The following is a 26,050-nucleotide window of genomic DNA, read 5'->3' on the forward strand; positions in this document are numbered from 1 at the left end:
CCGGGATCAGACGTAAGATGGGCAAAGCCTTTAATTCCTGTCCCCACAGATACCCCCCTGCGAGGCGTCTCAGCACCCTCTCCCGGGAAGGGCACCCCTTCCCCGCCTGCCCTGTAACCTCAGCCCTCATGGCGACGGGCTGGCTGCACCGGCCCACACCTCCCTGATATTCACCCCGGATTGAACAGAGAATCTGGGGGTTCCATGAGGAGGCTCAGACCTCTGCCTTTCCCACCAAAAGGAAATCCAACCCCATCAACCCGCTCAAACCTTCTGTCCCAAAGTCTACCTGTTTCCTGAAATAAAAGGAAATGTAATCTTTAAAAAAAAAAAAAAAGATAAGGATTTAACATGAAGCCGCCCATGGCTGTAGGGACACGCTCCACGCCACAGAGCCGACCCCCACGCCTGCGGCCACGGAGCCGACCCCCACGCCTGCGGACACGGAGCCGACCCCCACGCCTGCGGACGCGGAGCCGACCCCCACGCCTGCGGACGCGGAGCCGACCCCCACGCCTGCGGACGCGGAGCCGACCCCCACGCCTGAGGACGCGGAGCCGACCCCCACGCCTGCGGACGCGGAGCTGACCCCCACGCCTGCGGACACAGAGCTGAGCTGCGGTATTAAAGGGGGAGGAAGGGCCTTTGACCATGTCCAGTCTGCATGGTTAAAACTTAGACATATTGACAGCTTTTTAAAAATATATTTTTTCATTGATTTCAGAGAGGAAGGGAGAGGGAGATAGAAACATCAATGATGAGAGAGAATCATTGATTGGCTGCCTCCTGCATGCCCCACGCTGGGGATCGAGTCCAACCCATGTGCCCTCACCAGGAATCGAACCGATGCTCAACCACTGAGCAACACTGGCGGGCTATTTACAGCTTCTGATTGGACATTAGACGGTTCTGCAGGTATGTATATGCACCATTCGGTGCTGAAGGGAATGATCACCAAAGAAAAATGAGTTCCCCTGAGAGGCAGTTCTCTGTGCAGGATTCTTCAGGAAAACCCTAGTGGACATTGTGTAGCTAACTGTCTAACAAATAAAACCAACAACGTAGAGCTTCACCGTCTGTATGCAGACAGGAAGCGGCTCTGTGGTCAAGCTAACCAGGTGGTCTGATCACGAATTCCTCCCTGGGCAGGGCTGGGTGGGCAGTCCCACCCCAGGCCCATGAAAGGTTTCTCTGCTTTGAGCCAGCCCTGATCACTGTTTCTGCAGCCAGGCAAATACCCCTTTGAAATGCCTTTTTTTCAGACCCTCAGAAGGGAACCATCCCTCAAGACAGCAAGAGATCTTGTTGATGAGCCTGCCACCCAATCACAGAGACTCCCAGCCTGTCACCCAATCACAGAGATTCCCAGCCTGTCACCCAATCACAGAGACTCCCAGCCTGTCATCCAATCAGAGAGACTACCAGCCTGCCATCCAATCACAGAGACTCCAGCCTGTCATCCAATCACAGAGACTCCCAGCCTGCCACCCAATCACAGAGACTCCCAGCCTGTCACCCAATCACAGAGACTCCCAGCCTGTCACCCAATCACAGAGACTCCAGCCTGTCATCCAATCACAGAGACTCCCAGCCTGTCATCCAATCACAGAGACTCCCAGCCTGTCATCCAATCAGAGGCTCTCAGCCTGTTACCCAATCACAGAGACTCCAGCCTGTCATCCAATCACAGAGACTCCCAGCCTGTCACCCAATCACAGAGACTCCCAGCCTGTCATCCAATCACAGAGACTCCCAGCCTGCCATCCAATCACAGAGACTCCAGCCTGTCATCCAATCACAGAGACTCCTAGCCTGTCACCCAATCACAGAGACTCCCAGCCTGTCACCCAATCACAGAGACTCCCAGCCTGTCACCCAATCACAGAGACTCCCAGCCTGTCATCCAATCACAGAGACTTCCAGCCTGTCATCTAATCACAGAGACTCCCAGTCTGCCACCCAATCACAGAGACTCCCAGCCTGCCACCCAATCACAGAGACTTCCAGCCTGTCTTCCAATCAGAGAGACTCCCAGCCTGCCACCCAATCACAGAGACTCCCAGCCTGTCACCCAATCACAGAGACTCCCAGCCTGTCTTCCAATCACAGAGACTCCCAGCCTGTCATCCAATCACAGAGACTCCCAGCCTGTCGCCCAATCACAGAGACTCCCAGCCTGTCATCCAATCACAGAGACTCCCAGCCTGTCATCCAATGAGAGACTCCCAGCCTTGCTTGTTCCTCTTCCTTATGATCCCTCCTTCATTCCAAATGCATAAAAGAAGCTGCAAAACTGCCATTCTCTGATCCATTCAAGAATTTTCTCCCCAGCAGGGCCTCCGTTTGCCCCAAATGAACTCCTGTAAAGATTCTCTACCGGTTGGAGGTCTCTCGCGGCGACATGGGGAAGGCAAGGAGAAGAGCGATGAGACTTAGACCCACGATCAAGGCAGAGACAGGAATAGCGTCCGCGCTCTTCATTCTCCAACACAACGCAGCGATGAGGGGCCTCAAGCCCTTGTCGGGAGACCAGTAGCCAAGACACGGCGCCCAGCCGACCCCGAGGTGCCGCGTGCCGCTCCGCAGCAGAACTGTGCGATGGTGCCAACCTTCCCACAGAATTAAGTAGCTGCTCAGTCGGCACTGGGGTTTGGAAAAGGAGGAGAAAGTTATTAGGCAGTAGATTCAACTCCAAAACTGATGGAGGGCAAATGCTTTGAGAAAACAGACACGTTTCCCGGCGCGTCTTCACGTGGAGTGATAAGGCTGCGAACGGAGGCTTCTCCCCAGAGCTCAGTGACACGTACCTTCCCAGAAGGGCAAGATCGTGGAACAGAGATAATCCGTGTGACCCCGGGCCCCGCGAAGTGAGATGGTTACACACCAAGGTGACTTATCGTTGGAAGGCGCAGTGAAATATCAGGAGAAATGGGCTCCAAGAGTAATTAATTTCAACTTCTACTAATTAAAATAAGTATCTACTTTATGTCATTCGAGGAGAAAAACTGCAGAGTGCTGAGGCCAGTGCATTGGAAACAAGGACGGGAAAGGGAAAATTAAGCACACACACAACATGGATTAATTCTCCCTCCTGGCGGCGAGTGGCCTTATTGAATTCCAGGCCACTCGGCTGTGACCCTCTAAGTGCGTATCGATTCGCTGATCGCTGCTGGCCTTAGGAGTAAGGGAGTGGGGGGGGGGGGAGGTTCAAACCACTTCCTGTTCCGATGAAGACATTCACGCCCGGGAGTCTCCACCCAGAAGGGAACAGAGCCTGGACCAGAACCCCGCCCCCAACACACACACACACACACACACACACACACACACACACCCTGCAGGCCCCAGGTGCAGGTGCTGCCTCTGGAGGAACAGGTGACACTCCGTGGGATGGATGGAGACTCAAGATGTGGGCCGAAGGGCAGCCACCATCCTGGGCTCCTGGAGGCTCCGCCTGAGGGACCATGTGACAGGACAGCAGCCGAATGGCCAGGAGCAGAGACCAGGGCAACCTGTGAGTGTTATGTGCACAGAAAAGGGGGGGGGAAGCAGATACTGCCTGGGGCGCCCAGAGTGGCCTGCGGTGGGCTGAGGGGAAGGGTGGATACTGTCTCCTGATTGGCTCAGACGGCCATCGCTGAACAGTGTCACTGCATTTACCAGGAGGCATCGGCTCAGAAAGGGGCCTTGTGAGTAGACGGAACGGAACTCCTGTTTAGTTTCAAGTAAGAATTTCTTAAATGTCAGGGTGAGTTATCAGGCCCTAGTTATGATGGAGCTACCCAAACCCTGGTTTTCTCGCCAACAATTTAACTACAAATATTGTGCTAACTGCCTCCAAAGGGGCAGCAATCCCTTGTCTCACACTATTATTTTTTATTATTGACTTCAGGGGGAGAGGAAAGAGAGAGAGAGAAACAGAGAGAGAGACAGAGAGAGAGAGAGAGAGAAACATCAATGATAAGAGAGAATCATGGATCGGCTGCGTCCTGCACGCCCCACACTGGGGATCAAGCCCACAACCCAGGCATGTGCCCTGACTGGGAATTGAACTTCGACCTCCTGGTTCCTAGGTAAATGCTCAACCACGGAGCCACCCCAGCCCCCTCCCTGAGCCTGGGCCTGGGGAGTCTGCACTGACTCCTGCACTCCGTTCTAGGTAATCTGCTCTGAAGCTCTCCCCATCTCTCCATCATGCAACCCTGCAAAGACCATCTCCTCCTAAAGTCACAATGTGGGGGGTTTTACGATGCTACAACTTGGCATTTCACACGTATGGCGTATGGCCCTGCCCGTTAACATCTCCACTCAGGTCCTCGGACTCTCGTGAGCAGGCAGGTGCGGGATGGGCGGCTTTTCAATGCCAAGTCAACCATCCCTGAGTCGGGAGCCCCTGGGCCGGGACACCCACACCAGGAGAATGCCAGACGCTCCTGCCTGAGTGCTGAGGGACACGCCAGCTTCATTGGGACGGGCAGGGAGCTGGGGTCAGGGCAAGGCCCTCCGCACTTTAAAGATTCCAATGACGCCAGGCCCACTGACCCACCGTCCCGCACGGTCAGAGGTCACAGCTCACCACGCCGCCCGGTGGACCCTCACGGAGCCGTTCTCCCCGGCTCCGTCAGCAGGCCCCACCATCCAACCTTCTTCCTAAAAACAGCCGCAGCCACTTCTCTTGGGCAACAAGAAGCCGTGAGAGACACAGGTGAACTCTCCCAGGCACAGGAGCACCACGGGCTGTGCGATGCGCACACCAGCACAACGGCCGTGCGACAGCGTCGTCTCCAGAGCAACCTCCCCGGGAAAGTTCCCTATTCCCTGCCATTGGCCCCTCAGGGCCACCTCAAATGCCCACGGCTTCCTGGCCCGAGAGGGCACCTTCTCCAGGTGACATGACTGAGCATCTAATTGTATTGACACGAATGTGACCCACAAGGTCAGATGATCACTGGGCCTCACGGGCGATCTCTATTTTTACCTGTAAACACGGTAAGGAACGCGACAGCACTGTACACTCCCTACAGAAGTCTAGGGCCTAGTGTCAGGATTATCCGTCCAAACACAAGACACCCAGTCAGATCCAAATAGAAAGATTAGTGTCCACTTACGGCACACGGCTCTCCGGACACAGGGCTTCCCCCACATCCCCAGGTCATCGCCTCTGGAAGGGAGGGTCTGACCCTCTAGTCGCCACAAGGAAACGGCTGATAACATGGTTTAAGGTGAGTCACTGGCGGCCGCAGTGCGAGCCTTTCCTGGTGCCAATGCATCAAGTCCTGACAGTGTTGGGCCTGGCTGACAAGCGCTCTGCGAAGAGGAGACGACGGTGTGGAGCTTCTATTTTCCAAGTTCTGTTTCCCGCTGTGAATGGCAGACGCAGGAACCGAACCTGACTGTCCAGCGGCCCCGAGGAGGCCTCCAAACCCACAAAACACAGCGTTTCTGAGGGGCTGTCCTCGCCGGAACGAACCCCGAGCTCATGACCACGGAGACTGATCACGCCTCTCCCAACACCAGCTGCCATCTACGTGATGAGCTGGTTTCCCTCCTGAAAGCGATCTCCTAATGCAAGGCCTCAATCATTCAGAAGCTTGAACCTGCAGCGGCTAAGGGTCCTAGTCTGAGCCGCCCTCACGTAAAACAGTTCAGCGTTGGCCCTTTCGAATGAAGTATTCTGCAGCGACAAACATGCCATTCGATCCGTATTGATACGAAATACAGTCTCCCCTACCAGGGGGTCCTGAGGCCCTGTGGTCCTCTCCACCTCAGCAGCTCACAGGTGCCAACTCCACTTCCCCAGCTGCCAGGACTTCAGGCTTGAAATGTGCACCCAGCGCTCTCCTAGCCATCCCATCCTCCCCAGGACTCGGGTGCAGCAGAGAGGGAATCGAGAGGCCGGAGGGAGGCAGGTGCGGAGGGTCATCAAGAGGCATCTGGGCCGGCAGCCTGGCTCAGCGGTTGAGCATCCCCTCATGCACCAGCAGGTCACGGGCTGGATTCCCGGTCAGGGCACATGCCTGGGTTTCCGGCTTGATCCCCAGTAGGGGGCGTGCAGGAGGCAGCCCATCCATGTTTTCTCTCATCAACGTCTCTCTCTCTATCCCTCTCCTTTCCTCTCTCTCTAAAATCAGTATTATTTTTAAAGAGGCATTTGGGCTCCCACGAGAAGATCAGTTACTTGGGCTGAGCTCGGTCTGAATTGTCCCAAAGCATTTGTCCCAAAGCATTTGTGCAAGGCACACCACTCCTCTGGACACAAGTAAAGCCAGCCCCTTGGACCTAGAAACTTGAAGGTCACTGCACGTTCAAAAACTGTATCACGCGTCTGTGGCCTGCGCATCAACTCGCTCACGGAGAGCTACTGTCTTTCTTGTCGTGGTTGTTTCAAGGAATCCTTTCTAAGAACAATTATTTTAGGTAAAAAGTACGACAGTTTTCAAAGGATGGAAACACACTGAAATGCCGACGCTGCCTTGTGTGTGAACTTAGTTTTATGGACGGCGTCCAGCCCGGCCAGGGGTGAGCCTGAGGAGGGCGGTGAAGGGTTGAAGAAGTCAGACAAGAGAATGCTGTTGGGGCCAGGTGGACCACTGTGCCTGGATGAGGACACAGGGACACGGTCTGCAAGCCAACGCTTTATGTTGTAGTCAGAGCACAGGAAGCAAAGCAAGGGCAAGATGTTTACAATGTTCTCGCGAATTTCCAATCTGCTTCTTTCCTGTTGTTGCCATTCTCTGAACTTTACCAAGCCTTGTTTAGGCAGCGCTCCCTGCTCACCCCCCACCATCCCCTGCAGCCCACATCCCTAGCTCCCTGGGACTGCAGGGTTGGGCCGTAAGGCGAAGCTCACAACCATAGCCATCCCGCTGGCTTTACCCTCCAAGCTGGGGCGTGGGTGTGGCTTGGCCACAAGTCAGTCCGAGGCTTGATCCTGTCCGAACTCTGTAGCCGCTCGCTCTCCACAGTTTTGCCTTCGCTTCATAGCTAGTTTTACCTGTGCATCGGTGTAGCTTGCCTGTTCCTGACCGAGAAACGAAAATGAAATACACATGCTCGTGTGAATGTTCAACTCAAGCTTTCACCACGGAAGCCCTCTCATGTGGGCAGTGCAGCGTGTCACACAGTCTGCTTAGCTATTTTAGGACGATGGGCGTGTAAGCTCTGCCCAACTTTTCACTACGAGGGAGAGAGCTAAAACGCTTGCACTGGTCACTGCAGGCGATGCTAGTGTCTGGGCTAATACAGCGGCTGTGAAGAATACTTACGGGCGTGGACCAGTAATCTGCAGCCCCACAGACACCTGCTCTCCATACACAGCAGGACCCTGCAGGAGGCCCTCCCCACGCCCTTGCTAACACCTGATGCATCAGTTGTTTCCAGACTGCACTGGAGAAACAACAGCATTGTTTCATTTACAAGTCTTAGATAAATAACAAGCTTGGGGATCTTTTCCTACCTTTATTGCTTAGGTTCGTTCTCTCTGCAAAATACAACTTAACTGTTTTCACTCAGGTCCAGGGCCCTTTGCCTGTTGACTATGAGGCTCTTTCTATGTGGACACATTCTAGGACGTTCATGTGGGCAGGTGGCCCCACCATCCCAGCCCCCTGTGGCCACCCCCCATGTAACTCTCCTCTGCTTGAGGTGGGCAGGACTGGGGCCTTGCTTCTTTATTTTTTAGAAATATCTTTTTATCAATTTCAGCAAGGAAGGGGGGGGAGAGAGAGAGAGAGAGAGAGAGAGAGAGAGAGAGAGAGAAATATCAATGATTAGAGAGAATCATGAATCGGCTACCTCCTGCACTCCCCCTACTGGGAATCGAAACGGAGACCTGGGCATGTGCCCTGATGGGGAATCAAACCATGACCTCCTGGTTCATAGGTCAATGCTCAACCACTGAGCCACGCCCACTGGGCTGAGCCTTGCTTCTAACCAATAGAAAAGGGTAACAGAATCATGTGTCCATAATCATGTGATTACAAACACGCTGTGGCTCCTGACTTCCCCAAGTCTCTCTCTCTGCCCCGGGATGGGAGCCACATTAGGAAGCCCCATGTAAAGAGGTCATGTGGATGGCCATCAGGAACTTGAGGTGGCCTGAAGCAGTGAATGTGAGCCACAAGGAGGGGGATGCCTGCCACCACTGGAGATGAGGCACCCTGGGGGGATGGGTCCCTCCCCAGCTGAGCTTCGGGTGAGAATAATGTCCCAGCCTGGGAGGCCAGCAACAGGGGACTCACAGGACACACAGAATCTGGGAGGCCCTACTGTGCGCTGCTGGAAGCTGGCGTGTGTTGTTACGCAGCAGCAACAGGCAGCTAGTGCAGACGGCACCGGATGAAGGCCACCCCTCCTCTCCCTCCTGTAACTGTGCCCTAGCCCTTCAGTGGCTCCGGGTGGTGCAGCTCCTGCAGGGGGTCCACAAGGGAACAGAAGACAGAACAACACAATCTGCCCTAAGTGCCTCTGGCTCCTGCCCTCCCTCTCCTCAACGTGGGGCAAAAAATAAGCGGCCACGAAAAGGCCCGAGGACAGAAGCTCGGATCTCTGCAATCGAGCTAAGGCTACAGTCAGGGACGCCCGGTCTCTAAGGCGAGCAGCTCTGTGTTCGTCCCGCTCACCGTCCCGTTCTCGCATGTAAAAGGGAACCCACCGCCCAGTGGGAGTGACAGCACTTCACCTTGTCCTCTCTCACTTGACGGTATGTGGCACCCTCTTCCTTAAAAGGCCTCCTGTCGTCCATCCATCATAAAAACGGAAGAAAACACATTTGCCAGGACACATCAATCATCCCGGGGAGTCCAGCCCGTGCGTCCAGGTCAGGAGACCCCCCCATCGGTTACACGCTCAGACAGCCCGTCCTGTCTTCATCTCCCGTTGCCACTAAAAAAATGCCGGAAAGGTACTTTTTGTAATTGCAGGGGTAGAAGAAAGAGACTGATTAGTTCTCCTTTGTGCCATAATCCTCTTATGTAAGTCTCTTAAATTAAAAGCTGCGAGATAAAACAGTCATGAAGATCCAAGTGGTAGGTCGGTTGACGCATCTGAGCCAGCTCTGACAGCATGACATCATTTTCACGAGAAGAAAATGCCAACACCAGATACCTTGCTTGGAATCTAAAAAAAAAAAAAAAAATGGGAAAAGGAAACACAAACGAATCCGATACGTGCAGCAGAGTAATAGCTTGGATGTAGGTTTCAAAGCCAATCAAGTCCTCACCCAGGTGTGTGAATAGACAAATGCATCATGAACAGTGACTGGAAGGTCTTGCACCTGACGCCTTCCGCAGGTCCTCTCTCTCTCTATGAATTTTTTCACGAATCGTTGACAACACGTGCCTTTGGCTCATTAAATGAAGGGACAGAACCAGGTCATGAGAGCACGTGGAGACTCGGGCAGTGAGGGAAGCCCTATGGTGTTTTTTGGTGGCAGGAATGTCTTTCACTCGTGGGGACTTGAAGATCCAAGGAGATGACTTTAGGGTGAGCCGGACGCTGGCGTGTCACTAGCAGGAAGCTCAGGCTAGAAGCTGGAGGAGAGGCCGGGCCAGTGAGGAAGAGCTGTGAAGGTCCGTGAGGAAGCAGGGGTGTTGTGCACAGGGTGCGAGGCACACGGCACTGAAGGCAGGGACACGCCGCCAGGAGGCCAGGGGCCAGGCAGGGCTGTGTGTGGTGTGTTGTGTGTTTGTTTGTTCCATTAGCGACTTGCAGCAAAGATGGAAGGAAGGGCATGGAACTTGAAGACAGTTTAACGTGACAAAACGTCTGTTTCTAAGAAACAGATTCCCAATCCAAGCAGGGCCTGGCCCACTGCCCTGCAGGGGAGGAGGAGGGAAGGCCTGGGGCAGGGGCAGGTTGGAGCCCTGCAGGAACGCGTGCCAGGTGGTCACTGAGGAAGTGTCTGTAGGGCTATCTACTCCCGTCTGTCCTCGGCCAGCTCTCATCTACACCCTCCTGCCTGCGGCCCCTGCCCCTTTCTCCTCATTCCCTGGGACGACCAGCTGGGCGCCTCTTACAGGAACTCCACTCTGATACCTGCATGGCATTTAACGTCTCCATCACAGTCTAGTATTTCAAGAAATGCTGATTATAAATACTAATTAAGTCAAGTGACTACGTGTTTTTTGTTTTGTTTTATGGAAGAATGAAATCACATTTCAACTTCTTTATTAAAGTATGCAGGGAAACAGTAAGGGATCTCGAATTGCTGTTTTACTGACTTGAGCGATTCTAGTAAGTCCAGGGCATAATTCTTTTTTTTTTTTTTTTAAGAAAAAAAGTATGTTTTGATTGTGCTTTTTAGGGAGAGAGGAAGGGAGAAGAGAGAGAGAAACATGAATGAGAGAGAATCATTGACTGGCTGCCGCCTGCACACCCCCTAATGGGGATAGAGCCCACAAGCCTAGCATGTGCCCTGACCAGGAATTGAACCCTGACCTCTTGGCTCATGGGCCAACACTCAACCACTGCACTACCCCGGCCTAGCGCCCATGGCCTAATTCTTCAAGTGAGCAGGCGACTATAATCGTGTTTAAGAGGCTAGACTTCGCACATCTCTTCTTTGGTTCCCAGGTCTTCATTGGTAAGGATGCTGAGACTAAACAGATGTCTGTTTCCTCCAAATGATAGTGGCTCAACATAGACACTTAAATAGATCACTAAATAAAAGTAATTCCACTTAACGGTAACGAGATGATTTTTCTTTCACTTGACTTTCTCTTGATAGCATCTACAACTTTATTAAAAGTACTAGGATTTATGTTTAAAAATTGTGCATCATGTTCATGTAAAATGGAGCAGGCATCAGGAGCTAGTGACCAGCTACCTCATGTCTGTAGCCAAGAGCACAAAAACACACTCCTAATGGCCAGATCCGTCTTAGGTTGTTCACAATCATTACATTCTGCAAAGGAAGGAGGAAACGAATGCGATAGAAGAAGAAATGCAAGGTAGCCCTAACCGGTGTGGCTCAGTGGATAGAGCGTCGGCCTGCAGACTCAAGGGTCCCAGGTTCGATTCCGGTCAAGGGCATGTACCTTGGTTGCGGGCACATCCCCAGTAGGGAGTGTGCAGGAGGCAGCTGATCGATGTTTCTCTCACTTCGATGTTTCTAACTCTCTATCCCTCTCCCTTCCTCTCTGTAAAAAATCAATAAAATATATTTTTAAAAAAAAAGAAAGAAATGCAGGGTGGACGCGGAAGGAATTCCCATTTCCACCACAGAGAAGCGTCTGTCAGTGCAGTTAGCATCTCCCAGAAACAGGACCTGCGAGGTGCCCAGGGCCCCTCTTCTTGGCTGTAGGAAGCGCCCATCGTGCCTGCAACCTGCACAGCTGTGTTATGCACCGCGGCCAGTGCGCCACTTTCCTAACCAGCACGTGAAAGGAGGCCCTGTGACACGGAGACACGGCCTTTGCACGCACTCCCGTTCGCTTCCTGAAAGAACGCCCAGTGCCCAGTGCCGTGAGTTCAGGGAAACCGAAGCCTTCCCCAGAAGGAGCTGTGCCGAACCCTCGGCGACCCTGAGGGTGACCCTGGGCCCCGAAGTGGAATGTCTGTGGTGTCACCCATCCATCCACTGACGGCAGAAGAAGTGAAAGTTCAAGAGAGTCGAGGAGCGAGGTGTTAAGAACCACAGGCACGTGGAGGGTGTGGGAGTTTATAGGAACATGAATGAGGAGAGTTCCCCATACATTTTACATGAGTGTCAACTTCACGTAGAAAATTACTCTCTTGTGAAAGATCAATAAAGATGCTTTCCACTAAAGACAAGAGGAGAAATAAAGACGTTTCTCTGAATCAGGGCATAGGAATGCACCAAGCATCTGGGAGAAGACAGCGCAGAATTCACAATTAGTTTCAAAGGCTTTTAATACATTAGCGATCACTCCCCAAATAATTATAATTTTAATCCAACATTGAGCTCTTCCTAACATAAGACCAATCAAATCAGAGTATAAGAAACAGTAAAAGAAAAAGTTCATTGGTACAGTGTTTTTATATGAAAGCGCATAACTATCCCTTGAAAACATCCTAAGATATAAGCATTATGGACAGAGAAGTTTGAATCTCAACTTCGTTGTTAAATCGTGTTTTTTCTTAAAAAAAAAAAAAAGATTAAATAACATAGAATGATGAACACTGATAATGGAGGCACTAATGATGATGAAGAAATCTTTGGAAATAATTGCACAATTTCATAATATAGTACATTCGTCATGAAATCAACATGGGGAAAGTAGCCTGTGAAGGCTCAATAAATAGGGTATTAGATTTTGATAGTTTTTATTGAAAGGGAGTGAGAGATAGATGGATAGATAAATGAGTAGGTAGATGGATAGACAAAACAAATGGATAGATGGATGGAGAGGTGAATAAACAGGTGGATAAGTGGGTGGGTGGATGTATATATGTATATATGTATATATGTATATATGTATATATGTATATATGTATATATGTATATATGTATATATGTATATATGTATATATGTATATATACATATACAGTGTGGCCTTGACTTACGAGTGTCCAGACTAACGAGTGTTTTGAGATACCAGCTGTCTCTGGGCCGATTTTTTGCCTTGAGTTGACAGAGAAATTTGAGTTAACGAGCCCCTTAACGAGCTCCTTAACGAGCTTGGTCTCAGAACGAATTAAACTCGTAAGTCAAGGGCCCACTGTGCATACATATATATACACATACATATACATACATACGTATCCAGATTTCTAACACCATCCAAACCCACTTACTGAGAATCACTTGGGGGAGAGGCATTGGAATTTACATTAAAACAAGACCTCAAGTGATTCTTTTTAAAAAATGTTTAATATTAACTTTATTGATATCAGAGAGGAAGGGAGAGGGAGAGAGAAACATCAGTGCTGAAAGAGAATCATTGATAGGCTGTGTCCTGCACACCCCACCCTGGGGATCAAGCCCACAACCTGGGCATGTGCCCTGACCAGGACTCGAACTGTGACCTCCTGGTTTATAGATCGACACTCAATCACTGAGCCACACTGGCCAGGCCTCAAGTGATTCTTATGCACACAACGTTTGCAAGAGAGTATTCAAAGGCTTGACACCATGGTCATAATGCCAGCATCTCCACTGACAAGGAGGGCATGTTTAGTACATAAGACAGAGTGTGGCCACCGTACACTGGGGACCTGCTGGATTCTGCTGGGACTCCTGTGGCTACAATTCCCTGGATAGTTCAGATAGAAAGTCAGATTTTCCTTGATCCGGGTGTTCATGTTCCTTGAATTTTACTGAGATCAAGGGTCTTCAAAACACATAAAACAAAAAGTAAATAAAAGGTACGTGGAACTGAGCCACTATTTTATGTAATTTACATCTCAGGCTGCAATCATATTCTAAAAGCAATCCGTGGCCGATCACACTGCTAAGTGCCACCAACAACTGGACTCCCTCATGCCCCTCTTCCCCTTGATCTCATGTGAGTAACAGGAATAATGTTTAACTCCCGAAGCATCACTCAGGACTTGCTTCTTTCGAAACCACGCGGGCAAATCTCCATTCAGACACCAGCATCGGCAGGAAGTCTGCCCTTCACTCTACTTACGTTTGGAGAGAATGACAACAGTGAAAGCCCTCTCCCTCTCATGGCCTTCGAGCCAACACCAGCGTAAGATAAACACGGAGATTTCTATCAGTAAATTACAAAACGTTTGAGAGAAATAAAAGGTTCGGTAGTGATTTTTAATAGGTGTTCGCGCCTGTGAGTTTTCTCCTTTACAAGAGGAAGTGTTAGTGGAGGTAAAAGTTGCGACGGCGGGTCAGCTTCTACACTGGCTCTAATTCCAGTGAACTTGCTGAAATCTAATTCCTCTGGCGAACGTTTAGCGCATTTTCAGAAGTAGGTTTTGGAACATGAGACCCTGTGTGTGGATGATGAAACCTCGCAGCCGGCTGGATGCCTGAGGGGAAAGAAAGATTGGGCGGTTTCCCTAAAGCTGATGGCGTTCTCCTCTCGCAAAAATTAGTGTTTGACTCACAGGGTTTCAAGACATTGCCGCTGAACTCACAAAGGGGGGAAAGTGTTTCGTGCTCTGCAAAAGTAAGGGTGATCTTTTGGGGGAAAACAATGGCTTACAAGATGTGAATTATCTCCACCAAGCGCCTACAATGCCCTTTTTAGCCAATCCAATGAAACAACTCTCACCTCTCCTGTATAATAAAGAGGTAATATGCAAATTAACCCTCACGCCCTCACAAGATGGCTGCCTAAACCAGGCCGGCAGGGGGGTTAGTGAGGGACGACCAAACGACTGAACAAGCAGGCTGCGTGGGGCGACCAGGCCGGCAGGCAGGTGAGCGATTAGGAGCCAGCGGTCCAGGATTGTGAGAGGGATGTCCCGGATTGGAGAGAGTGCAGGCTGGGCTGAGGGCACGCATTTTGTGCACCGGGCCTCTAGTTTGTGTACATAAAGGGAGGCTTCATCCTGTTGCTTAGCAACCGCAGTGCTAGGCAAGGAATTCCTCCTTAGTCAGAGGTCACTTGGTCACTGAAAGGTCACTGTGGCAGAGCGCCGTGGTCCTGCACTCCGGCAAACACCGAGGAGGACGGGGTCTCACACTGCCGGCTGTCCTGAGCTGCACGTCGGTGGTCTGAGCGCAGGGCTGCACGGCCGAAGGCAAGGTTCGGGCTGACGGCCTTCGGGACCCGCTGTGCCTGCAGTCCAGCCGACAACTGCTTTCTGTGCCTCAGGTGGGGGATCCAAGCCCGTCCCAAGGTCTGAAACAAGATCCGTCTGTGGTCCCTGCAGTGGCCCTGCCACAGGGAGGCACTGGTTTTGTTCCATGAGGCACCCCTGCTGTCCAGCAGCCCAGTTCCAGCTCCACCAGCGCAGGGGGCGAGGCTGGGACACAGCCCCCAGGGACCCAGGGACGCGAGGGGCGGGAGCAGCAGGCCTGGCACGTCTACGCCTTTGCTCAAGCATCTCCCTCTGACTGATGAGCCAAACAAGGACAATTAACATAAAAGATGGCACGGTGTGTGCCCACTCTGAGCAAGGAGTACCTCTCAGCTACTCATAGGAGAAGGCAGTGCACCCGACCAGAAGAAATACAAAAAGCCGGAGGGAACGTCGAGTTTAAATGGGTGGATGTAGGCCCTGGCCGGTGCGGCTCAGTGGATAGAGCGTCAGCCTGCAGACCAAACGGTCCCGGGTTCGATTCCCATCAAGGGCACCTACCTTGGATGCAGGCTCCTCCCCAGCCAGGGCCCTAGTTGGGGCACAAGCAGGAGGCAACCAATCAATGTGTTTCTCTCACATGGATGTTTCTCTCTGTCTTTCCCTCTCTCTCCCACTCTCCCTAGAAAACAATGGAAAAATAGCCTTGGGTGAGGATTAACGGAGAGAAACTTACATGTATGCCAGGGGTGTGGCTGACTCCCACCAGAGCTCAGCAGAACACCTACTGGAGACACACGGAGCGCCAGCCCAGCACGGAGCACTTAGCATGCGGTTTGCATGTGGACGGCTTAGGAATGTCTACAGGCGCTGCTGTCTGGCCTGCAGGGAGCCGCACCAGCCCCGAGCGGAGCTGATCTATTTCTTAAAGGAAGCAGCAGCGTTTTCTTGACATTTTCAAAGCCCTGTTCGTGTCCGCAGTCCCCTGAGGCCCGGGAGGGGCTGTTTTCCCAGCAGGGACTTCCGAGTCCCCTCCTGTGGCCGGACATCTGAGCTGGCGGCCTGAGAGCCCATGTGAATTGGGGGTTCCCCTTCTCCGCAGGCCTGAGCCGGCCCAGAGGCCATGACCAGGGCGTCCACCGCCATGGCCTCGCCTGCCCCGGCCTCTCCACCCCTGGCTTCTCCCCACCCACAGTCACAGGGTTCAGTTTACAAAACCTGCCACGTGGTTAGAAGGCCTCCCCTTTTCTTCCCTTTTAAAGGCGTAAAAGCCCAAACCAAGAGCCGCAGAGGCCCCGGGGGCACAGCAGCGTGTTCTGGCCGAGCCGCTCTGAGAAACACACTCCCCCGACACGCGATCAGAAGGACCTGCCAAGGCAGACATGGCTGCAGAAACTCCGGCCTCCTCAGCAGGGCCCACCTTTTCAGTCCAACGGGCTAGGGGTTTCCTGGACAGACACTTAGGGGCGGTTCCCAGCTGCCCCAGGGGAGGGAGAGTGTGGCGTGACTGGCCTTGAGGATAGGGTTGGGCACTGAGAGGTCTGGGATCTCCTCGGAGACATGAACTGTCAAAAGGTGACATGTGGAAGCACGCAGGTCGGTTGGCTGCTTGGATGTTCTCCCTCCCTCTGTGTGTGGGGGGGAGGGGGCGGGGGGGAGGGTTACCTGGTTTCTGTGGAAATGTGGTGAATGCATGGCTACATCTCTTTGCTAGGAGGGTTGGGAGTTTTGGGACTGTGAATTGTGACACACCTTTCTGTCCAGGCTGCCAGGGGACTACTTGGTCCTTTCTGGGAGGCCGTCTGAGTGATGCTGCTAACAGGGGCACCCTCACCATCCCCTGCACCCTCACCTTCCCCTGCACCCTCACCATCCCCTGCACCCTCACCATCCCCTGCACCCTCACCATCCCCTATACCCTCACCATCCCCTGCACCCTCCCTATCCCCTGCACCCTCACCATCCCCTGCACCCTCACCATCCCCTGCACCCTCACCATCCCCTGCACCCTCACCATCCCCTGCACCCTCACCATCCCCTATACCCTCACCATCCCCTGCACCCTCCCTATCCCCTGCACCCTCACCATCCCCTGCACCCTCACCATCCCCTGCACCCTCACCATCCCCTGCACCCTCACCATCCCCTGCACCCTCCCTATCCCCTGCACCCTCACCATCCCCTGCACCCTCACCATCCCCTGCACCCTCACCATCCCCTGCACCCTCACCATCCCCTGCACCCTCCCTATCCCCTGCACCCTCACCATCCCCTGCACCCTCACCATCCCCTGCACCCTCACCATCCCCTGCACCCTCACCATCCCCTGCACCCTCACCATTCCCTGCACCCAAGCAGCTAAGAAGCAGTTTCCCCAACTGGCCTCAGTCCTCAGATCAGCCTCAGGTGAGGGGCTGAGGGACTGAGGGGCTTGAATCTGAGCTCTTGAGAGAGAATCCCTCCTCCTAGGAACTGGAGGAAACTGCTGGCTGCCTCCTCCCCTTTCCCCCTCTTCTTGGTCTCTGCTAAGGCAGAACTAGGATGTGCCGGGGCTCATTTCCGATGGCGTTAATGCCAAAAGGAAAAAGCAGGTTCCGGACGCTCCCAACGCCTTAGTGAAGCTTAACACACAAGCAACTAGAGCAGTAGAGCAGCGGTTCTCAACCTGTGGGTCGCGACCCCCTTGGCGGTCGAATGACCCTTTCACAGGTCGCCTAAGACCATCCTGCAGATCAGATATTTACATGACGATTCCTAACAGCAGCAACATGACAGTTATGAAGTAGCAACGAAAATAATTTCATGGTTGGGTCACAACATGAGGAGCTGTATTTAAAGGGCCAGAAGGTTGAGAACCACTGATGACCAGAGCCATGGCCAGGGGTGGAGGGCACAGGTTCCAGTGGCCACAGCTGCAGCTGCCTCCAGCCCCGCGGGACTCCCCAGCAGATCACGAAGGACGCCCCGCGCACCAGAAACTCACCAGGGCCTTTGCCACAGTGGGAGCCGCCACCCAGGCCAAGCTGCGCAGTTCCTGTGGCAGCAGCTGCAGCCTGAGTGGCCCCCCAGCCTCGTTCCCCCTCCCCCTGGAAGCCCTGTGCTTGCCGGCCCAGCCCCCAGCACTGCCCATGCCCCCAGCAGGGCTGGACCTGGTCACCAGGGATTCATGATTGGAGAAGGGGTGCAGCCCCGCCCCAGGAGCCAGAGAGAACAGGGGAGACCCTTGCGCTGGCGTCACTAGCCTCCTGCCTGCAGCCACTGCCAGGGGGACACTGACCCCCCCCCCACCCTGGAGGAGCAGAGACCAGGCCCCATCACTGGGGAGATGAAGGCACTTGCACACCCACCTCAGCCTGGGCCAGGCACTAGAGCGCGCACGCCTGCGCACACACATACACACACAGGAACATGCACACACACAGGAACATGCACACACGCGCACATATGCACACGCACACACGCACAAAGGTGGCACGCATGCCCTGCTATGCACCCTGCGTGCCAAGCAGCCCCAAGGTGCAGTGAGGGCTCCTGCAGCCGGGACGGGACTCCCTGGAGCAGAGGGCGCTCTTGGCCTGCAGCCCCTCTCCAGGCTTCAGGGTAGCCCAGGACTTTGCCTCCCCCCCCCGGACCCAGAGAGCCCCCCCTACTGCTCCCGCCCCCGCCCGCCCCCAGGAAGCGCGGGCCCACCCGCGAGGGGGCAGCCTCCTCCCGCACACGTGTGCGGATTACCAAGCAGCGCTGGCGGCCGCTGCCTGCTCTGAGCAGCAGCTCCTGCTAATCGCCGCCCGGAAGGTGCTGGGCAGGAACAGCTGGGACCAAGGGCCCAAGGCCCGAGGCTGGGCCGGGCTGAGGGTGCGGGGGAGGGGCGGGAAGTTTGGTGGAGTTGCGGTTGCTTAGCAAGTGTTTCCTCTCCACCAGGGGCTGCGCTGGGCCAAGCCCGGTCCATCCCGGCCTCGGCCCCACCTCCACGGCCCCACCTCCACGCAGATGGGCGGACCCTCCCGGGACGACCCCTGGGCGCTCTCCGGGTTGCAGCTTGGTGTCCCTGCCCGGCCAAGGCGGGCTCCCCGCGGCCCTGCCGCCCACCGGCCTGCGGTGCCCCGCTGTGCCTCCCAGTGACGCCAGCACCCGCGCCCTGGGCTGGCCTGGGGCCTGGGGACCCAGCAGGTGGGTGGGCAGAGGCCAGTGTCCAGAGCAGCTCCTCCTCCCCAGGGCATGGGAACAGGGCCACCATCCAGCCCCTGGCTCCCCCGGTGCTGGGGGCCGGGACAGACGCATTCCCTCCGACAGCCCTTTGGGGGGCTGAGCGATGGCAGGCGGGCCGGTCCCCAGTGGCCAGCTCTCCCCAGCCCGCGCCCAGAGAGAGGAGCCGTGGAGGGAGCGCCTCATCTGCCCTCCTGTCCATCCCCCAGGCCGGCCACCCGGGCGGCCCTGGAGGCACAGGGACAGCCCTTCGCCTAGACGCGGGGACACCCCAACACCCCGACACCCGGACACGGACGGGGCAGAACATGGACGGAGCAGAGGACGGGAGAAGCGGGAGGACGGGAACTTCGAGTGGGAAACAGCCGTGACCAGCGATCAGGACACACAGGACTGGCTCGGAGCTTCACAGGGAAGACAGACCTCCGACAGCTGTTCCCCGGCGCGGGTGCCGGCGAGAGGGACGGGCCCCATCCAGGAGCCCCGCGGGCGGAGCGGGCACGCACTTCCACCATGCGGAGTGACCGCTCCCCCTCCCCCCTCCCCCGCCCCCCCCCCCCCAATCAAAGGGGCTTGTTTTCCGCCGGGAATGGACCGGGCCGGGCCCTGCCCGCACTCACGCCTGGGGGCTGGTGGGTGGGAAACACCCCAACTCGTTCCAAGGAGAAAAACAAGTTCGCGGGGCTCCCGGCCCGGGCGCGACCCCAAGCGGGGAGAACCCCAAGTGCGCAGCGAACCCCCGAGGAGGATCCCCGCCAGCTCCCGCTCCCTCCAACTCGCAGGGAGCAAAGTGCTGGGAGCACAGGGGGCGACCTCGCAGAGGCGGCCCCTCACCCCCGGGATGGGGGGCCGGGGGGAGCAACCGCGGGGCGCTCGCAGGGCGCGGGGAGCTGGGCCAGCTGCTGCGCTGCAGGGGGCACCCCCGCCCACGAGCGCCCCGACTTGAGAGGCCGGCTTCCCGGCACCGCTGTCCCCGCCGCCGTCCCGGGCGGAGAAAGTCCTGGGCACCAGCCCCCGCCGCCCAACCCGCTGCGCCCACGTCTCCATGGAGGCGAGGCGGCCACGGCGCAGGCAGCCCCGCGCTCCGGCTTCTCCTGCCCAACAACCCGCACCCCGAGCGCAGCCACGTTCCCTTCGGCCCGCGAGGGGGAGGCCGGGGTGGGCGGGGGAGGGGTCGGCCCGCCCGCGATGGAGGCTCCTGCCCGGCTCTGCCTCCCCGGCCTCCGCGCCTCCGCACGCGGCGCCGGGTCCCGGTCCTCCCCGCAGACACCTGCGCCCCGGCCCCCCGCCTCCCCCGCGGGGCTCGCGGTCTCCCCGCGGCCGGCGCCTCCTTACCCTTCGCTGCGGCGAGGAGCCCCGCGCAGAGCACCAGCAGCGCGGGCCCCGGGAGCGGGAGCGGCAGCGGGCGCGGCGGCCGGCGCTCCCTCCGCGCCGTCATGGCTGCAGATGGTCCCCGGGGCGGCGAGCGGCGGCCGAGGGCGCTTCCAGGCGCCGCTCCCGGGCGCGGCGGCGGACGAGCCGGGCAGTCACCGGCGGGCACGGCGGGCAGCGCAGGGGGCCCGGTTCCCGGCCCCGGCCCCGCGCCGCCGGCGCCTCCCGCAGCTCTGGGCGCCGGGCTGCGTCGCTCTCATAGCATCGCCGGTCCGAGCCGCTGCGGGCTGAGCTGCGGGCGCGGACGCCGGGCTGCGGGCGGCGGGGCGAGCGGCGGGAGGCGCCGCGGCCGAGGCGGCGGGAGGGGCGCGCGGAGAGAGGAGCTCGCGCCGCCCGGAGCCCGGAGCCCGGAGGAGGCAGCTGGAGAGCGAGGCGGCGAGCGCGGGGGGCGGGAGGAGGGGCGGGGGGAGGAGAGCCGGCGCGGGGAAGGCGGGGAGCGCAGGCGACGGGCTGCCGGCGCGCACGGAGCCGCTGCCGCGGCGGCCGGACTCAACCATCCCTCCCCGCGGAGAGGGGGCGGGGGAGGGAGGGAGCGGGCGGGAGGCCGGGCTCGCTACCCAGACGCCCGGCCCGGCGCCGGCCCCGCGCCCGCTGCGCCCATCCCGCCCCTGCGCCGCCGCGAGCCGGCTGGGGAGGCGGACTTGTTGGGTGCGCGGGGGAGACCCCCAAGCCACACCGGGAGCGGCCACTCCTGCAAACGGGAGGGACCTGGGGGGCAGCGCTGTGCCCCCGTCTCGCCACCTCTGCTCCCTGCTGACCACCAAGAGGTCCCTGCATAACTTAGCCAGCCGGGCGGGCAGGGCGCAGCCCCGCCCCAGCCCCAGGGAAACGTGCCTTAAAACTATTATTATTATTATTGTTGTTGTTGTTATTATTATTATTTTTATTATTATTATTATTATTGGCCAGGTTCGCCAGGGGACTGTGTGCAGGAGTTAGCGCCTTTCCCTTCCCGACTGGGGTTGGGGGCGCTCTCTGCACACGCAGGTTACCTTCCATTCAGATGGGGAAGAGAGTCCGGGAGTGCTGGCGGTCTGGCTGGGATGGGGGCGGCCAGGGCACCCCCTGAGCTGAACTCCACCCACAGGCCACGGGGTGGGGGCTTTGGCAGCAAAGAGGCCAAGCTCTCTGGATCTGCAAGGGCCTGACCCGCAGCCCGGGAACAGAAGGGGACGCCCCAGAAGTTGATGGCAGGAACCGGGTCACCCCAGCTTCTCTCCAGTAGAGGAGGCCCCCCCCAGATGCAGTCTCTGGGGAACAGTGACGGCAGGAGGCAGGGCAATCTTGGGGTCAGGTGGCACCTTCTCAGGAAGAGAGGAGGCAAGGTGAGTGCTGGCTTTCAGAGGGAGAGCAAAGCCTTTGCCTTCTTCTCCCAAAGGTCCAGGTGACCCCCTGGGGGGGAGGGAGCAGGCCCAGGAGGGCCCTTGAGTGCAACCCTGTCCTCTGCTCCACTGGACACTGGGCGCGGTGGGCGGCACAAAGACCCCACCTGGGTGGGCGAAGGTCCTGGCGCCTCAATCCACCTGCATGTGTCCCAGTCTTCAAGAGGAAACAGCTGACCAGTCCATCCTGTGTTACTTCCGTCTTGTTTTTCCTGGAGTCCCTTTGTCCCCGGGTCTCTAGGCTCCCAAAGGGCCATGGTGGATGCAGACAACCTTGAATGTCAGCTCCAATGCCTGTCTCCCTCTGACCTCACACCCCCAGGAAAGGCTGTGTGCACGAGGCCTCCTCTCTGCGCACGGAGGGAGCTTCTGAGGCTGCTGAAGGGCCTTTCTCTGCCTCCCCAGCCTGGGGGTGAGGGGGGGACAGGGAGGGAGACAGCAGGGGGAGCCCGGGGACCCCGCCCTGAGGCTGGACCAGGCCTGCAGAGGGAGGGTCCCCCTCTGTGCCTTCACATCAGGCCAGAAGGTCCCTGGAACTCAGCACCTGAGCACAATGCGTTTGGAGGCCCATGAAGGGACCCCCCCAGTTCCAGCTCCCCTCCGGAGACAAGGCCATTGAGCTGCAGGAGCCGAGCCGGCTTCTCCTCGAGGATGACGTTGGCGGGTGAGGGGGGGGGGGCCTCTGCCAGGAAACCCTTCCCAGCACCGCCCGCCCTGGGGGACGCACAGGGGTTTCCACTGCCAGGCGCAGCCAAGGCGCCTGTCACCGGGCACCCAGCTCCTGCCAGCAAACGGGACCCGCTGCAGGTGGCTCGGGCCCACCCTGGGCTCTGGGTCACTTCTCCGATGCCCCCTCCTCTCTGCTGGGCAAAGCGTCCACTTGGCTCCCCTCTTTGAGAAAAATGACCCAAGTAACCGGTAAACACCCATTTTTGCGATTATTTGCGGGAGGTGTTTTCTTTAACCAGATTGTAGGTCAGAGAGTCACGGTGATTGAAGCCGGAGTGTTCTTCGTCTAGGGACGCTGGGTGGGGAGGGGGGGAGGCGGGTGTCAAATAAGCCCTTCTGATCTGGTAACTGGTTGAATCTGCGTTAATATTCCCACATTTCCCTGGGATCTCCCTGCAGGTTCCTGTGCAGGAAAGCGTGGGGCCCTGCTGCCATCTAGTGGCCAGGCTTTCTGGTTGGGCCTTGGCACAGAAGTTGGTGGTCCAGGGCCTGACCTCTCCCACCTGCCCTGAGCCCCCTGCCCGCCCTCCCAGGGCCCCTGGCCTCTCCTGGGCCCTGTACAGGTGGGGCTGGGGCGTGGGAACGCCTGCCAGCTTCCCAGGGGCGTCCCCTTTTGATGTTGAATGGACGTGAAAGCCAGCTCAATGCCAGGCATGTAGAGGCATCTGAACCGAAGGGGTCGGGGCGGGTGGGTGCCCCAGGAATGCCCGCCGGGCGCTGTGGGACCCCGGTCGGCTCCTGTGCTGGGCTCAGGCGTTACTGCTGTGGCCTCGCGGTCTGGCTGAGCAGGACTGGAAACATGCCGGCTCCGGGAGAGCTGAGGTGGATGAACGAAAGCGGAGCGCAGGGAAGGAGAGGCAGTCCTGCAAGGGCTGAAGCCAGACTCCCTCAGCCGGAGGGAGAAAGCGCCGTGACTGACGGGGGAGCGTGGTTCTATTTTAGTGGCCTCATCTAAGGAGGGAGCCGAAACATGAGCCGGTTCCACAGATAAAATTAGAACTTAAGCCCGGCTGGTGCGGCTCAGTGGTCGAGCATCGACCTAGGAGCCAGGAGTTGGGTTCCCAGTCGTGCCCGGGTTGTGTGTGGGCTTTCCCCCCGGTCGGGGGCGTGCAGGAGGCAGCGGATCCACGATTCCCTCTCATCATGGATGTTTCTGTCTCTCTCTCCCTCTCCCTTCCTCTCTGAAATCAATAAAAATATTTTTTTAATTAGAAATTTAAAAACTTTGCACAGAAGAGGACGCTAATCATCCAGAAAAGCCGTAACGCGTGTGTGGGAACCTCGGAGAATATGGCGGGAGCCGTGATCGCTAAATGGGCCTTGTGTGGCTTGTCTGGTGCGCACCCTGGACATGGATGGGGACTGGAGAGCTGGGGAAGGTCTCTCCTCATCGCGGGGCGGGGCCAGGGCGGTCCCTGGGCGCTGGGGCTGGTGCTCTGGGGAAACCCTGCCCCTCGAGGCTCCGCCCCTCACCTGTGGGCAGAGTTTGTGCTAATGTGGATGCTGCCTCTAAAGCAGCGGTTCCCAGCCTTGGCTGCACATTAGAATCACCCGGGGATCTTTTCAAAATCCTGATTTCTGGGCCTCACCCTTTGGAAATTCTGTGTCTTTGTTATGGGGTGGGGCCACAACATGAGTAACAGAGTAACAGAATTTCCGGAGGACGAGGCCCAGAAATCAGGCTTTTAAAAGATCCCCGGGTGGTTCTAATGTGCAGCCAAGGCTGGGAACCGCTGCTCTAAAGGCTGCTCTCTTCCCTCCTGCATTCCTCTCTGCAGCGTTGCCCCGCCCCTCAGTCACGATAGAAGCACCTGTGTTGCCTGTCTCTGTTTAGGCTCAGGGAGTTATTTAAGGGACAGGCATTCCAAACTTATAATATTAAAAAATCTGTACTTACCAGAACGGGCTGCGAAGGAGCAGTCCTCCCCACACACACATGCACGCACCACATGCATGCACACACGTGCACACACATATACACATGCATGCGCATACACATACATACACACACGCGTGCATGTGGTCTCTGCAGTAGCTTTTGAATGCAGATTGTTGCATTTGTTTTCATCCGTAAAATAAAAGCCTTCTGGTTTTTTTTGTATTTTCTTCATAAAAAGTCAGCGAGCTGTGCAGTGATCACAATGCTGCACACAGCCTTTTTGCCCAGAAATGTCTCAGATTCAGAAGCCCAGAGGGGCTGTGACCTCATCCACTGAGTGGCGTCCATTTCTCCTCGCCAGCGGTGCCTACTTGACGGTTTCCCTCATCTGAGAAAATCTTTAAGGACCATGTTCCCCTCGTCTAGGTTCTGGGACGCGTGGGCACAGCCATCATTCCGCTGGAAAGCAGGCATTCGGACCCGGTGGCTTCGCAGGCGGACCCTGTGGCTGTCACCGTGGACATGTGTCTGCATCACCCACTTGTCATCCTGCAGGTCTGACGTGGGAGAGGAGCCCAGAGGAGATGGAATGGCCCCGTCTTCTTCCCCTCCCCCCGATCGATTTCATAGACCCTGTGGTCAGCAGAGGGACTCTGGGTGCCGTGAGGGGAGGGCCTGGGGCTGCCCAGCCCACTCATGGGGAGACATGGGCCGCTCAGCACGCCCCCTTGTTGCCTCCACCACCGATGAGTTCTCTTCTGTCCTCGCCCACTTCTCTCGTGACTGACCTTGAAGGCAGGCAGCTCATGCGATTGCCTCTGCACTGTACATGGGAAGACCCACTCTGTGCGTGTCAGCCTTGTCCCCTGAGTCCGGGAGGGTTTGGTGTTGAAGGCGCCCTGTGGGCTGCAGATGCCTGTAGGGTTTTGAGTTGAGATGGTCGACTCCTGTGACCTACCTGACCTTTCGTCCAGTAAAAGCACACCCACGAGGGCGTCCCAAGGTCAAGAACGGACAAGACGCCCTAGTCAGGGACCTCGCACGCCCTGCCCCCGCCCTTCATAGCTGCCGGGGTCCCACCTGTGGCTGGGAGGCTCCTGTGGGAGATGCGGCTCCTCACTGGCCTCGGACAGGGCCCCACCAATCCCTTTCCTGCCGGAGCCTGAGCAGCCCCCGGCCGCAGGTGCCCAGCCCCTGGAGTGTCTATCTCTCCCTCTCAGGACCCTGTGAGGGCTCATGGGGACCCTGGATGAGGGAAAAGCAAGGCCAGCCCCTCCCTCCCCATTCGCTCTGTCCTTGCTGCCGAGTCTAAATACATTCTGATATCTTGCCCTGAAAGATGGTCCTTTCTTTCTCATCGATTGAAATAACATCCGTTAAAGTATTTCCTGAAACTGCGCGTACAAAGCCTTTCCCATCGGAACAGCCTTTTTAAAGCGGCGGCGACGCCCTTGGGGCGCCACAGCAGCACGGCTTGGCCTCCCCTTTCCCGCAGCCTCCGGTCTCAAATAGCAGCCGCTCTGACCTCGCCCCCAGCAGCGGCCAGGACGGCCTCTCAGCCTCTCAGCCTCTCAGCGGAGCTTCAGAAAGTGTAGGCTTCTGAGTGTGCCATGGCCGAGGCCGGAGCCGGGGTCCTTTCCCCGTAGTTAGCAGAGGGAAGATGCCTCAATAACATCCCTACTGTGTGTCGCATACTCCCTTATGCAGGTTCTAAAAGCTGCTTCGGGGGCTGGGCTCCACCAGGGTCTCAGGGACCCA

The 26,050-nt window shown here is 56.9% G+C and overlaps 1 protein-coding gene across 1 annotated transcript in view; it reads right to left on the minus strand.

Moving 5' to 3' along the window:
• CSMD1 (CUB and Sushi multiple domains 1) overlaps nucleotides 1–20,674 on the minus strand; it is an 858,055-nt gene extending 837,381 nt beyond the window's left edge. Inside the window, exon 1 of the mRNA XM_059685840.1 lies at nucleotides 20,207–20,674. Coding sequence (XP_059541823.1) covers nucleotides 20,207–20,309 — 103 coding nt within the window. The 5' untranslated portion in view covers nucleotides 20,310–20,674. The remainder of the gene's footprint in view (nucleotides 1–20,206) is intronic.
• Nucleotides 20,675–26,050: the final 5,376 nt, after the last annotated feature.

This window comes from Myotis daubentonii, chromosome 2 (genome assembly GCF_963259705.1).
Source record: "Myotis daubentonii chromosome 2, mMyoDau2.1, whole genome shotgun sequence".
In the NCBI taxonomy this organism is placed as follows: domain Eukaryota; kingdom Metazoa; phylum Chordata; class Mammalia; order Chiroptera; family Vespertilionidae; genus Myotis; species Myotis daubentonii.